Source organism: Nannobrachium achirus (assembly GCF_963921795.1).
Source record: "Nannobrachium achirus genome assembly, chromosome: 13".
Taxonomy (NCBI): domain Eukaryota; kingdom Metazoa; phylum Chordata; class Actinopteri; order Myctophiformes; family Myctophidae; genus Nannobrachium; species Nannobrachium achirus.
The window spans coordinates 9,720,736-9,735,883 of NC_137833.1; the positions used below are offsets into that span (position 1 = coordinate 9,720,736).

The 15,148-nt window shown below is 42.5% G+C and overlaps 1 protein-coding gene across 1 annotated transcript in view; it reads right to left on the reverse strand.

The window, feature by feature from the left end:
• Positions 1 to 13,575, reverse strand: part of tacc2 (transforming, acidic coiled-coil containing protein 2) — a gene marked incomplete at its 5' end in the record, with an annotated part of 72,314 nt that extends 58,739 nt beyond the window's left edge. The window contains one exon of the mRNA XM_080740113.1: positions 13,433 to 13,575. Coding sequence (XP_080596239.1) covers positions 13,433 to 13,575 — 143 coding nt within the window. The remainder of the gene's footprint in view (positions 1 to 13,432) is intronic.
• Between the last annotated feature and the right edge of the window lie 1,573 nt (positions 13,576 to 15,148).

Below are 15,148 nucleotides of genomic sequence, written 5' to 3' on the forward strand. Positions count from 1 at the left end.
GGTGCTCTTCTAGACAATAACAGACCCCTCACCACACATACACCCCCCCCCCCCATACACTGAGTGTAAACCATACCTCTCTCTCTCTCTCCCACCAACCCTCTGAGCTGCATATTGAACATGTCAGAGTGTGTGTGTGTGTGTGTGTGTGTGTGTGTGTGTGTGTGTGTGTGTGTGTGTGTGTGTGTGTGTGTGTGTGCTTTTCACACAATGGAAGCTTCCAGCCAGCAGCATGGCCAACCAGATTGCTGCATGATGTAAACAATAGACCCTGAGAAAGTATGCATGTGTTGTTACTCAACCCCTGACCCGTTTAAAGCCTGAGTTACACTCGGGCTGTGCAGCGTGTGACGCGTCACGCAAACCGAAGACAGCTGATCTAGGAGTGTTGATTTCGTCTACTAAAACCAGTAAGACTCCCTAATCGGGAGATAAGCGACCGTAGGTCACTTATCTCCACAAATAGGGCAAAAATGTGTTTTGCCAAAATCTTCCTGATCCATGTTGATGACATGAGTGTAGACATACTGTGTAGTGATTTTCGTGGTTTTAGGGCAAAATCTGTAGGAGCAGTGTCCAAAAATGTGTTTTTAAAAATCGGCCTGGAGGTGGCGCTATATGGGAGAGATTCATGTTGATGGGATGAGTGTAGACATACTGTGTACCGATTTGCGTGATTTTAGGGCAAAAATTGTAGGAGCAGTGTCCAAAAATGTGTTTTGCAAGAATCGGCCTCATGGTGGCGCTAGAAGAGGGCCATGTGAGAAATGAGGGGTGGGGTCTCCGCGCCGGCAAGGCGGACGAATAGGTACCGGCCCCGGCTGTCCCGGTCGCTCCTAGCCGGAGTTACGGCATTTTATGTGAGCTGCAGTGTAGGGGGTCCTCCACTGGGGGCGCCACCACTTTTGCATCCGTTCTGGAGCACCAGGAGTGGGTGGTCCCCGGGAATTCCCCGTGAGCAGCCCCGTGGGGGTGGTCATTTGGTCAGTTTAGCACATTTGGTCATTTTTTACATCTGGGGGTTCCCCAGGGACCTGGGGGTCCCTGGAGCTCCGGGGGTCCTTGGAGGTTGTAGTTTGGCAGGTAAGGAACGTGTGTGCAAAATTTGGCATGGATCGGGGCAACGGTTGCGGAGATATGAGCAGGGCAAGAGTGTGACGTGTGAGGTGTGACAGACAGACTGACGGACTTACACTTTGTGCAGGGTTTGATAGTAAATGCGACCTACGGTCGCAACTATGACCAAAAAATGTCAGGCCTTTTTCACCGACAAAAACAGGATAAAAACTAAGCTACGATGACTAAAACTAAAGACTAAATATACTGACAATTTAGTCAACAAATATAAACTAGACTAAAATGTTTTGGAGGGACTAGTGGAGAAGAGATCCAGAAGAACTAAAAGAAAAGTCATTTTTATGTTTGGTTGCGCTCCGGTGTTGCGCTCTGAAAATAGCAGATCTACAAGCTCACAACGCGTCGCAGATGAGCTTGTAGATCTGCGTTTCATGCCAGAGAATGCAGTCAAATTGGTGGTTAAATCTTTCAGTCCTACAAGCGCCAAGTCCAAAGACAAAACAACTGATAAAACAGGGACACATTCCCACACACAGGTTCTGTTTTGTTTCATTTCTACAACGTACGCAATAGGCGAACACAACATAACATTTCTCTGCAGTTTATTTTATCCACGGCAACTGTATCACATACCTACGTGTCTCCCTTAAAAAAGAAAAGGTCACAGCTAATGCATTATATTGGCCTCTCTCACAGTCATCTCTAAATGAATGCATTCTGTGCTCTCTCTCTCCCAGGGGAGCCAGCAGCTCCATCAGTGATCTAATTTACTGGCACTCGCGCCAAACCTCCGAATACATCAAAGACAAGACAGGAAGAAGGGGGCTTAATCACTGTCTGTCTGCCTACTGTATGTTTGCCAATCCCCGCGTTTTACGAGATACGTTTTTTTTTTTTTTTTGTAGCTGTGTGTGTGAACAGAGGCAGAAGAAAGTGTTGTGTTTAGAGATGGCCGTAGGACAGAAATAGTGCGACAGAGGCTGGAACAGGTTCTACCAAAAACCCCATTGATTGTGCAGAGGCAGCAGTGGGAAACCGAGATCGAGATGAGATGGGGCGTCTGAAATATGAGTAACACCAATCCATTGTACACTCCTGGGAAAGTGTAGGGAATGAGGGCTCTGCACAATAGCAGCCTTGCCCTAGTAGTGCTTGTGTCACCTCACAAACGCGCTGTCGGCCTACCCTACACCGTAAAATCCCCCCCCCCCCCCTGTTCATTTACAAATGCCCACATGGGTCAATTTGGGTTCGTTTTGTACCCTCTCGGAGTTGCGAAAACGAATGGATGAAATTAACACTGAGGATTTGACCGTGTAGTGAAAAATCACACCCAATGTGAAGTGAGCGGTGGTCGTGCTTGCATAACGTCTTCAGACTAGGATATAGGTCAAGGATGTAATTGGTGATGTAATACAAGCTACACACACACACACACATTGCTATGGCAAAACGCTGAGGCTACAGATAGGTCTAGGATGTAATTGGTGATGTAATACAGGATACACATACACACACATTGCTATGGCAAAACGCTGAGGAAAACACATTGCTATGGCAAAACGCTGAGGAAAAAGTGGCTACAGACACACGCACAGCCACTCTATGGAGCGATTTACCACCGCTCAAAAATGAAGATCTGTCATCATGTTAACTTGAAGTCCATTAACATGCGTTCAATGACGCTACAGCAGTCCCAGATGAGCCTCTGAACACGGTCAATGTTTCATAGCCCCGGGGGGATTGTACTGGCTGCCCACTCACAACACAGACCCCCCACTGGAACAAAAATATTGATTTACACTGCAAAACAGTCAAACATATTATATGTACAACTACCCAGCAAAGTGGAGCATATGTACAGAATATCTAATGTACTTTCCTCCAAATTAACATGAGCGGAAATTATTTCACATTAAGGCTTTGGTTCTCAACCAGTGGTCCTTGAGGGGGTTCCAGGTGGTCACCAAGCTAAATGATGAAGAGTTGGCATATAAATGGACGCTTATACGTTGATGTTTAACTCTCATTTGGGTCATTTGGTAGGGCTGTCACGATTTTGACATTTTACATGACGATTAATTGTCACTCAAATAATTGCGATAAACGATTTAAATTGTGTTTTTGTTGTTGACAATTACATTTCTGTTTGGCTTTCAGGCTTTGAAGTTGCCATGGTAGATATGACACATAACCTAAATACACAAAGAAATTACTGACATATTTGACAACTTTATACTTAAAAAAGAACATTGAGAGTGGAAATAGCCGATCTACTAGCTCACAACGCGTTGCATTGTGACGCGTTGTGAGCTTGTAGATCTGCTATTTCCACTATGTTTTACTTTAAAAAAAATATATGAACATTTTTCAACATGGGAACGATTGTGGCGATTATGAAAAAGAATCGCGATCATGTCAAATAATTGCGATTAGACGATTATGTAATAATTGTGACAGCCCTATCATTAATTTTGGTTTCATTTTACACTCTCAAGAGTGAAAGTAGTGGAAGCAAAAATCTGCTCTACTCAGTTTACAAGACGTCCATGCAATTAGAGAACGTAGAAGAGTTGTCATGTTTAGCAACATTTGCCTGTTATCCCTCCTATGGTACCACCAATTGTGGACAACATTTTGGGGTATACATCTAGGATAAATCTCATCAAATGGTGGTCTGTGGCTCAAATGCCAAATAAATAATGGACCTTGATTAGGGATGGGACGATATGACATTTTCATGTCATGATTATTGTGACCAAAGAAATCACGATTTACGATATTATCGCGGTAATCAAAATATCCCCAACATCCATCGTCCTGGGGCAGAATATTTGCCAAAATATAGCCGATCTACAAGCTCACAACGCGCCGCGTTGCGAGCTTGTAGATCAGCTATTTTATGGCAAAGAGATTTGGTAGAGTGAAAAAAAGAACGTCAAGAACGTCAAGTACGTATATTATAAGTACGTTTTAACAATGGAGGGTTTAAATGGTACTGGAGAGGCAGGTCAGCAGATAAAAGGTGAATTGATCCCAGTGCATGACAGAGGACAATTTCACGATAAATTAAATCTCCACAATATGATTATCATGAGTGTTTTTTTATCACTGCCATCATACATGCCATGACTCTATACTCTATTATATATATATTTGTCTCTATATTTGATAATATCGTTTTGAATTCAATGTTTTGAACATACTGTATGCTAACAATTTTCTCAATGTCTGATCATAGGATGTAATGCTGATTTAATGCTGTGATTTTTGTCAAGGTTCATAATGTTATGTGTGTTGTTTTTTTATTTTGTTCTGTCCAGTATGTTTTGTCTACTCTGTATATACATGTAACCATCGTAACATGTATTTATGTTGGGGCCCCCCTCTAAAACGAGATGGCACATCTCAAGGGGTTTAGCCTAATAAAGAAACTTGAATCATCATCACGATAAACAATAATATCGCTTATCGTCCCATCTCTAACCTTGATATGAAAAAAAGGTTGAAAATGAGTGGCAAACTCCCTCTCAGTTGTACTTCCAGTGCTGGATGGAAAGACCTCCGTGGCCTTCCACTAGTTCCACTTCAGCTGCTGAAATGAAAAATTCAAGCAACTCGGGCACCGGATGATATAACTGTGGCAGGTTTAGTCTGAAAGATTCATAACCCTCCTCTGGAGGAATCTAGGTCGCTGCCTGCCATGGTCCATGCACTTCACGGAGCCTCTGCGAGAATATCTGAATGCATCAGCCTCGAGTTTTAACAAGACAGGCCTGGCCAAGCACAGTTTATGGTTTCTGGGACACCAGACGAAAAAAAGAAAAGCCCACATATTTTGAGGCTAACCATATGTTGCAACAGCAAAAGATGTGTTATTAAATGGAGTATATGTTTCAGGGAAGTTAGGTTTAGGAGTACTGTGGTGGTGTTAAAGATGTGTAATGATTTTAGGATTTAAGGCCCAGCGTTGCTTTTTGGCAACATTTTTTAAATCATTTTTTACAAAAATGCTATAATTCGTTTTCCTGTTCTTTTTTCACATTAACATCACCATTAAATCCTATTGTTTAGTATTACAATGCCATTGGCCACGATATTTGCATATAAATACCCCCCACAGAGAATGACATTCACACCTCCCAGAGAAGTTGAAATTCCAGCGTCTGGACGAACATCATCTCACTTTTTAACTGAAGCTATTCCTCACTAAAACATAAGTAAAATGCCTGTAATATTGTTTTTCGTGATCATTAGAATGTCTAGAACATGTACATATGTTATTATTGTGAAAAATATCCCCAAAATGCAAATTAGAGCATCATTTATGATTAAAAAAATAAATAAAACCTTACAAAAACATAATAAATTTTTTTACATTACATTTTCCTGTGATTAGGACTTCTACAACACCATCTGATTTAAAAAAAAAAAAAATTGGGCCAGTAGAAATTAATTCGGGTCTTGCAGGGTTAATGCCCAATTTATGTAAACAAGTCAATGCAAACACAACATTTACATGGTTATTTTACACTGCTACACTGGAATGATGAAATAGGGTTTTCACATACAACAATGCTGCAATGCACTGGAGAATATGTCCTTGTTTATTGTAAGTCGCTCTGGATTTAGTGCGTCTGCAGGTGGGGTTGGCGAAAGGGCCTTTCTGTGTGGAGTTTGCATGTTCTCCCCGTGTCCCCTAGGGCAGGGGTTTTCAAAGTGGGTGACGGGGCACCCTGGGGTGCCGTGACGGCAGTCCAGGGGTGCCGCAAGATAATTTTGATGATATTTGGAATTTATTTGGAGCCTACAAAGTTATTTTCAGTCAGTTCTAACCAAAATGGCTATTATCTCAACGTTTTCCCTTCAACATAATCACTAAAATATCGTCACTGTCGGGCAGAAACCTCGTATCTCCACGTTTCAAATGTGTACGTCTTTTGGTAAAGCAAAGCCCTGCTTCTTCATACAAGACTGTCACACAACTAGTGAAAACAGCCGATCTACAAGCACACAACGCCTCGCGATGCGAGGCGTTGTGTGCTTGTAGATCTGCTGTTTTCACTAGTTTAGTATATTTTACAGATGATAAATACAAAACAAACGGTTTTGGACATACAAGGTTTCCACCCGACGACGACGATATGCTATAAATATAAGGTGCTGGGAGTGAAAATGTATAATGTAGGGGTGCCTCGGATTAAAAAGATATTCATGGGGGGCCCTGAGACAAAAAAGTGTGGGAACCCCTGCCCTAGGGTAGTTAGTACCCTCACAAAAAAACATGCAGTAATCCTGGTCTCTATACTGCCTCCCCCTGGCCAGCCGGGGCACCTGATGGAAGGGAAAGAAACTGGTTGGACTTGGAATAACATGTTCCTTACACACGCTACATCCAACCGGGGAAACTCGAACTGAAGGAAGCATACGGTCAGTCCGTTGCTCTCCCCAGGTTGGCAGAGGGAATGTCTAAGGTAGGATTACATTAGACCAGGGGTTCTCAAAACCTTTTGAGCTCACGACCCCATATTGTTAGCAACCTTTTTTATTTGAATTACCGTTTCTTGGTTGCCAATAGGCAACCCCCAAGGCACCTTCCTGTGACCCCACTTTGGGTCGCGACCAATAGTTTGAGAACCGCTGCATTAGACAATTGACACTGGGTGAAAGAAAATGGGTCGCAAAAAGAGTCTACTAAATGCCTAAATTGTAAAAAAATATATATATATTTTTTAAACTGATTTGGAGACAGCTCTGTCACCAGGCAGGGAAAACAGGGCTGCACAGAGAAGCAGCTTCAGTACAAGCCATAAACAATTACTGTTGACACAGTGTTTACACAGCAAAACTCTGTTAGTTCAACTCTCAATGCAACAATGGAGCCAAACACTTCTGTTGGTTCAACTCTCAATGCAACAATGGACCCAAACACTTCTGTTGGTTCAACTCTCAGTACAATAATGGACCCAAACACCTTTGCTGTGTAGAAGAACAGTGCTTCTCAAAGTAGTGTTGATATCGTCTAATACCTTTTTTCCACTGCTGAAAACTAAATAGAAACCAAGCTATGGTGACTAAACCTAGGACTAAATATATTGAGAATTTGGTCAACCAATAAAAACTAGACTAAAATGTTAGGAAGGGACTAGTGGAGAAGAGATCCTGTAGAACTAAAAGACAAGTCACTTTATCAAAAAGACATATTACCTGGGCACTTCAAAAATGACTACCCAGGTAAAAAAAGATGGAGCACTCAACTGGTCTGCACGTTCATTTATTGCAACAGGGTGACTAGCCTCGGAAACCCAGGCTTTTATTTTGGCGATAGGAAGAAAAATAAAAGCCTGGGCTAACCTGCTGAAATTTCTGGCATAGGAAGTGGGAGGCGGGCCATGGCACAGATCGTGAACCAATAGGATCCACCGGCTGTTTTCAGCCGGTGTATCCGCCCCCTCTATTCCAAAATAGGCCTGTGTTAGGGAAGGCTACAGGGTGACTGACGTTTCGACTTTTCGTCTTCCTCAGAGTCACTTTATGTTTGGTTGTGCTCTGAAAATAGTAGATCTACAAATTTGCAAATCGCGGAGTCAACAATCTGGCCACATGTCTGAGTGCGCACACACACACACACACACACACACACACACACACACACACACACACACACACACACACACACACACACACACACACACACACACACACACACACACACACACACACACACACACACACACACACACACACACACACACACACACACACACACACACACACACACACACACACACACACAGAGAGAGAGAGAAAGAGAGAGAGAGAGAGAGACAGACACACACAAACTCTAAGAGGATTACACCCCCTCTGCTGGTTGGAAATGGTATTTCACAAAGAGGCTGAAATAGTGTAAAAGTGGCTGAGTCATTCTCTTCTATTACTTTCTTCTTTGTCTTTTAGTGCAATATAACTTTGGCCATTTATAGTTATCAAATTGGAAAGCATCTGGTAACAATAAAGTAACAAGCACCAGTTTAAATGCACTCAACAAAATCATTGTTGTGAATGAACACAAGCCTGCGTGTGTTCTGGGGTGGAAACACTGGCTATCTGGCAGTTTTAAACAGCAGTTAAATCTGCCACGCAACGTTCAAATGGTCAAGAAGACCATTGTTCATTGTGGATAAGTGCTCCGCCGCGCGTGCTGTGATGCATCAATAAAGCAGAATTATACACATTACTGTAGGAAATCATCTCCCAAAGCCACCACGTCCATCAATAAATCATGTTTCCTGGTTGGCGGCATTTGGCAATTTAAAGAGTAATTAAAAAACAACACACGAGCAGGGAGCGTTGCTGAGGCAACACAGACCATTACACGCTGTGGAATTCTGTGGACAACGAATGTCACTCTAGATTTCAACCACTTTAAATTGTTATTTTATGCTTTATTAACTATTGAAAAATAGCAGATATACAAGCTCACAGCGCGGCACCGAGTGCCGCACTGCAAGCTTGTAGATCTGCTATTTTTGAAAAAGTCGTGAAAATTTGAGCAAATCTTTGAATATTATGCATTTTTAAAGCGAACATTATTTTGTAACTAAACTTTTGCTTCTTGTGGGTCACTGGAATTAAATATTTTGAGACGGGGATCCGCGACCAAATACACATCATTTTGGGCGTCCTTGACACGAAAAAGTTTGAGAACCACTGATAGAAACACGGGTTTAAAAATAAGAAAACGTAGAAGGATATTGAAGACATTTATAGAATCAAGTCAAAATATTCAAAGACTTACACAAAGTTTCACGACTTTTCAAAAATAGCAGATCTACAAGCTCGCAGCGCGGCACTCGGTTAATTAATTCTCCATACAGTATCTGTAGCTCTGAACAAAGAAAGGGAATCATGTCTCTCCCACATGGGAACAGCATGGCTATTGGCAACAGTGTGGATCTCTGACGTCATGTGATCATCCTGTGAATGATGTCAGTGATCAGCCTGTGAATGATGTCAGTCATCCATGACATCAGCCGTCTGTGACACATCTAATTGTGGGCACGGTTTCAACGTCCTGGTTCGAACCCTGTGGGCGTCCATTATAAATTGAAGTCAAAGTCAATAACGTTCATAAAACAATGACAGACGATCTACATTCTAACACGATCACAACACGACGTGTCTCGTTGTGAGCTTGTAGCCTCGTTGTGAGCCTGTCTGTCATTCAATGTTATATGAGATACTTTAATGGTTTCCTGTGGAAATAAGCTTAATCTTTTCATGGATCTCCTTTTAGTAGACCTTGTACCAGTGAACTGTACCGTCATGAAACTGTACCTTTTCCTATGCAAACTTCTAATAAAGTCTTCAATCAATCAATCAGTAAATCGGCAAGCAGTTTTTGAAAGCATAAAATAGGGCTGACATCTATACCCGTCATTTGACGCAAGGCTCAGAACGCCATTGACAAGCCATAATCGTCTATGATTTTTCAAAGGTACGTGAAAACGCTCGGATTATTGAGTATACTCTCTCCATTTGCCGCATCTGGCAGTAAAAGACTTAATAAAGTATGTAATGTAGTGGTAGGTATTTCATGATTATTTAAGTCGGAATGAGGCAGCGGTTTGAAGCTTTGAGGTTCACACCAGTACGCCTCTGTGCAGTTCCACACAACAAGTCATAACAAGCCCTGCTTCTCTCAGCGTTGCTTCATCATCTCAGGCTCGAGTTGAGATGAAGATTTAAAGCTGTCATCTACGCCTGGCCAGGATTCAGAGGATACGACCAGAGCTACGTTTCATCAAGAAGAGGCTAAAGCAGCTACTGTCAACACAAGCCAAATCTAACGTCCTGGCCGGAACAGTTAGGGCTAAGAGTGGAAACAGGAAAAGAACATGACATTCATTAGAGTTCTTAACTGCAAGCAAACACCCCGCTTATAAAGTTAACACTGAAGAAAGAAGCAAAAAAAAGGTGGACACAAGAAGAGAAAACTATGACCAAAAACACTTCTATTCCACAAACCCTCCATCCAGAACCAATCCACAATGTTATGTAAGCCTTCTTTATCCACCAAACTACGCTCCCACTTAGACATCAATCATCAGACATTATCAATCAAGCCAGGTTAAAAAAAGAGAGAAGATAACAGACATTGACAGCCAGATGTTGTGTGTGCAGTGACTGTCTCATGGTCTACTACAGGGATTCACTTTTCACTTTTCCATGCCAGTGACCCCCAAATAACCTGGCTGCCGAATTGACTTGTTAACTAAATAGAAAACAATGGTGATGTACAAATAATCTCATGTGTACATCATGTGATGTGTTGTGTTCTTGTAGTTCTAGTTAAAGGAGCTATAGTCAACTTTTTCATTGTAGGGCTGACACTTTGTTTACATCCTAGTCTATAGACTAGAATGTAAACAAAGTGTCAGCTTGACAATGGCCAAAATGATTATTTTATCATTATTTTACGCTTTTTGTGTTCATTTTTGAATAGAAACACATATATGAAGCTTTTTTTTTTATAAAATATTTTCGAAACATAATTTTTATTTTAGCATCCGTTTTTCAAGAAAAAGTTGACTATAGCTCATTTAACCATTTAGACAAGAGACCGATTCTTAAAAAAAAAAAAAAAAACACCTTCTAAAACCTAACCTAAGGTTTCTGAAAACTTCTTACTATATGACAATCCTAATGAGACACAGAGGTGAAAGGTATATTACAATGTGTAGGTCGCAACAGGTCCAAATAGGTTGAATGTGACCAGCCCCTGGGGGGTCATGGATAGACCCCACTCTGAAAGCCACTGGACTAGTTAGTATAAAGTCCAGATGGCGTGAAGTAGGGATGGGACGATATGAACATGTCACGATAATCACGATTATTGTGACCAAAGAAATCGTGATTTACGATATATTATCCTGAGGCGGAAAATTTGCCAAAAAATGCCGATCTACAAGCCCAGAACGTGTCGCGTTGTGAGCTTGTAGATCGTTATTTTTTGGCAAAGAGAGTGAAAAAAATACTGTATCAAGTATGTATAATAAGTAAGTGGTACCGGATATGCAGCTTGGCAAATCAAAGGTGAATTCACTCTTTGTCAGGCTTCTGGCTTTTAACTCATATGCTGCCATGGCCGAGGAGCCCGAAAAAATCCCGTTGTCCCGCCCTGCCACGCCCGAGGAACCTGAGGATTTTTTCAAAAAAAAAAAAAAAAAAAAAAAAATCAAAATTTTTTTTTTACCCCAAAAAATGTAGTAGGCATGATAGCGATCGCGAAATTGCATGTTTAACCCCCATAGCAACCCCATCTTTCAAACATGGCAGCCATCTTTGTTTACATTTTAGGAAAACATAATGGCTGCTATCTCATGAATGCCTGAACGGATTTCCATTCGGATTTTTTTGTTTGAAAGCTGTGAGCAATGTGGACACATGTGGTGCATTATCTAGGCATGGGTGTGCATGATCCGTGCACTATGAATTACATGGAAGTCTATGGAGACAGTTTGGCATATGAGAGTACGAAGGTATTGTTAAATGGCAGCAGATGAGTGTTAAGTTGAATTAGCTAAAACATAATTCTTTGGAAAATAAAAACATTTAAAAACATGCCCAGTCACTATACTGCACCTGGGAGGCTCCTTTTGACTGAAACCAGGTTTAAAATGAGAATTGAATTCACAAAATAACAATATGAAGCAATTTAATGGCAATGCTAGTGGATGGAGAGAAAGGACTTTTGTCCCACCAAGACACAGCAACCAATGTCCCACCGAGTGTCCCACCAAGACACCAATGGGTGCGAAGAGGGGCGGGACAACGGGTGGGACTTGACAAAGGGTGAACCCACTATACCAGGGGTCCTCAATAGGCGGACCGCGGTCCATGTCCGGACCGCGAGGCACCGCCGTCCGGACCCAGGACGGATTGTAGAAAAAAAAAAAAAAAAAAAAAAAGAAAAAAAAATGTTTCCACGTCTCGTTGTATTCATTCACTTCAGCTTCATTGCAAGCGCTGTGTGTGAGAGAACCAGCGACGCGCTGATTGGCTGATGCTGGCCACAGATTATTATGGGTTGTCATCTCTATGACAACGACACGCTGCTAGGCTGACTGTTAGCACCTGGGTCACTACAGTTCATTCCACAGACCACGGAAGTTTTCGGAGCTGCAGCCTGAGCCTGCAACACTAGTGCAACTATACGCAAATCAGTGGGGTTCATTCACGCACAGCATCAACGTGAATACGTTTGCAGGATTGTAATCTTCTCTCCAGAGAGTTTGTCGCGATCGACGCGCCTCGGTCGCCTCTGTCTTTCTGCATGGATATGCAGCGACGGCATCGAGCAAAGCTTGCTGCGAGCTACATGAAGTAGCCTGCTCGCTAGGAGCCGCTTCGTCTCCGATCGTCACCTTGTTTTCAGATCGATATTCACGTTGTGACACAAGCATAAATTATTCGAAGATTATCCCAGTTTGTTAAAAGAAACCAGAGCGCAAAATATCTCTGCTCCACTTTGATTTACTACAATCTGTTCTCCCTTCTGCTGTTTCGTGTACTGGAAAAATCAAACCCAGTTTGAAGTGAGTGGTGGATCCAACCTGATGACCAAAAGGCTAAAATCTCCCCCATCCAAGGGGAATTCCCCTTTTAGGCTAGTGGCTAAGATGTTGTCTTTCCATGCAAGGACCTAAGACCCTTTTAATAAAGAAAAAAGACACACACACACACACTATATATATATATATATATATATATAATTATTTTTTTTCCGGACCCGGACCTGTTTCAAAAACATATTTGTGGACCCTCAAGATTTGTATTTGAGGACCCCTGCACTATACCAAGACATCAGAGACACATACTTCCCACAGATTACACACACCCGAAGTGAGTTTGAAAACATGACCAATGTGATGAAAAACTCCCATACCTACTGGGAGAAATACAACAATGTTCGAACACAGCAGCAAGATTTGTGAACTGTTGCGACAAAAGAAGGCTAGAAACACAACCACCCTAAGGACTATAAACCATGGATTGACATCTAGACCTACTGCACATACAGTATGAAACAGAGCTGCTACCTTTAAATGCATTTTGAGAAAAAATAATGCTGTTATTTGTTCCAAAAGCTTTATACCCTGTATATATATATATATATATATATAAAATGTCACAATGCGACATAGCTCTGTTTACACAATGCTGTACCCCCTCCCAATGTATATATGTTCCCCATTTTCAACTGTTTTTATTTTATTTGTGACACTTGCTTTGGCAATGTAAATGTTTGTTTTCTCATACCAATAAAGCTCCTTTGAATTGAAGAAGAGCATACCTGGTGGGGTGGCAGGGAGCAGGGGCCTCCTCCTCCTCCGGGCCTACAGAGGGTGGTGGTGGAGGTTGCAGGGAGGCTGGGGGTGGTGGAGGTGAAGGTGAAGGTGGGGGTGGGGGAGATGCAGCAGCAGCAGCAGCAGGCGGGGCAGCGAGCTTCTCCGGAGGGGTGGGTGGAGGAGTGGGGAAGTCGTTGTGGTGGAGGAGGTGGGGAGGGAGGGCGGGAGGGAAGTGGTGTCCTCCGCCGGAGGGGTCGGCTCTCCCTGCCTGCTCAGCTAGAGAGGACCTGGAGCCAAATAAACACAAACACATCAGACTAGGGATGGGTATCGTCTGCGATACTTTTAATGGTATCGATTGCATGACGTCGATACTATCGGGTATCGGTTCACGTGAAAAACTAACGATACCTCGTTTCGATACTCTGGAACGCACCCCTGGCCGGTCGCATCTGTAACAGTTGGGCTACTGAGAGTTTAATGACTGCTTTAGTAGGGTACACTCGTTACTGTGGAAATTAGCCGACAATAGCCTATAATGTTTAGTATTATGATGATTATCCAACGTCTATACTCTCCGCTCTGCCACACTGTGTGATCATCATTATCACCTCTACTCTACTGCAGCAGCGGTAGAGCAGTTAAACTTAAATAAAAAGTATCGAAAAAGGTATCGAAAAGGGCATCGTATCGATTCCCAGGTATCGAAAAAGGTATCGTATCGATTCAAAGGTGAACAATACCCATCCCTACATCAGACAGACGGTCGGACACAGACGTTGGGAAGGACCCGTAGAGCAGTGGTTCTCAACCTTTTGAGGCCGCGACCCCCAAAATCATAATCATATCTGACCTGTGGACGCCCCCCACCCTGACGAACACATGGAGTTGTAAGAGTTGAGGCATTACATTTTGTTTGACACGGTTCTATTGTGAAAATAGCTGATCTATATGCTCACAACGCCTCGCGCTAATATTTTATGATTTGGCCAATGTTTCATTTGTCGTTTTTAGAGGTATTAAAAAGGCCTTAAAAGTCCTTAAACTGTCACTTTAGAAATGTGCAGATACCCTCTATACCAGACCTGGGCATTGTGCGGCCCGGGGGCCGTATGCGGCCCTTTGGTTCACTCTGACCGGCCCTTGTAGGGTTAATGGCGAATTACAAAATAAACACATTTTCTCATTTCCTCATGCATGGACTAAAGCTGCATTTCTTTTATTTTGGAAGTGTTGTAGAGGACGGAGAAAGAATAACAAAAAAAACATCAGACAGACGGACACACAGACGTTTGGAAGGACCTGTAGAGCAGGGGTTTTCAAAGTGGGTGACGAGGCACCCTGGGGTGCCGTGACGGCAGTCCAGGGGTGCCGCGAGATCATTTGATAGTATTTGGAATTCATTTGGACACTTGAAAAAAATATTTAGTATCATTTTAAACTTGAAGTATAGGCTACAAAGTTATTTGCAGTCAGTTCTAACCAAAATGGCTGTTATCTCAACGTTTTCCTCGCAACATAATCACTACAATATCGTCACTGTCGGGCAGAGACCTCGTAGCAAAGCCCTGCTTCATCATACAAGACTGTCGCACAAAACTAGTGAAAACAGCCGATCTACAAGCACACAACACCTCGCGATGCGAGGCGTTGTGTGCTTGTAGATCTGCTGTTTAGTCCATTTTATAGATGATAAATACAAAACAAACGGTTTTGGACAT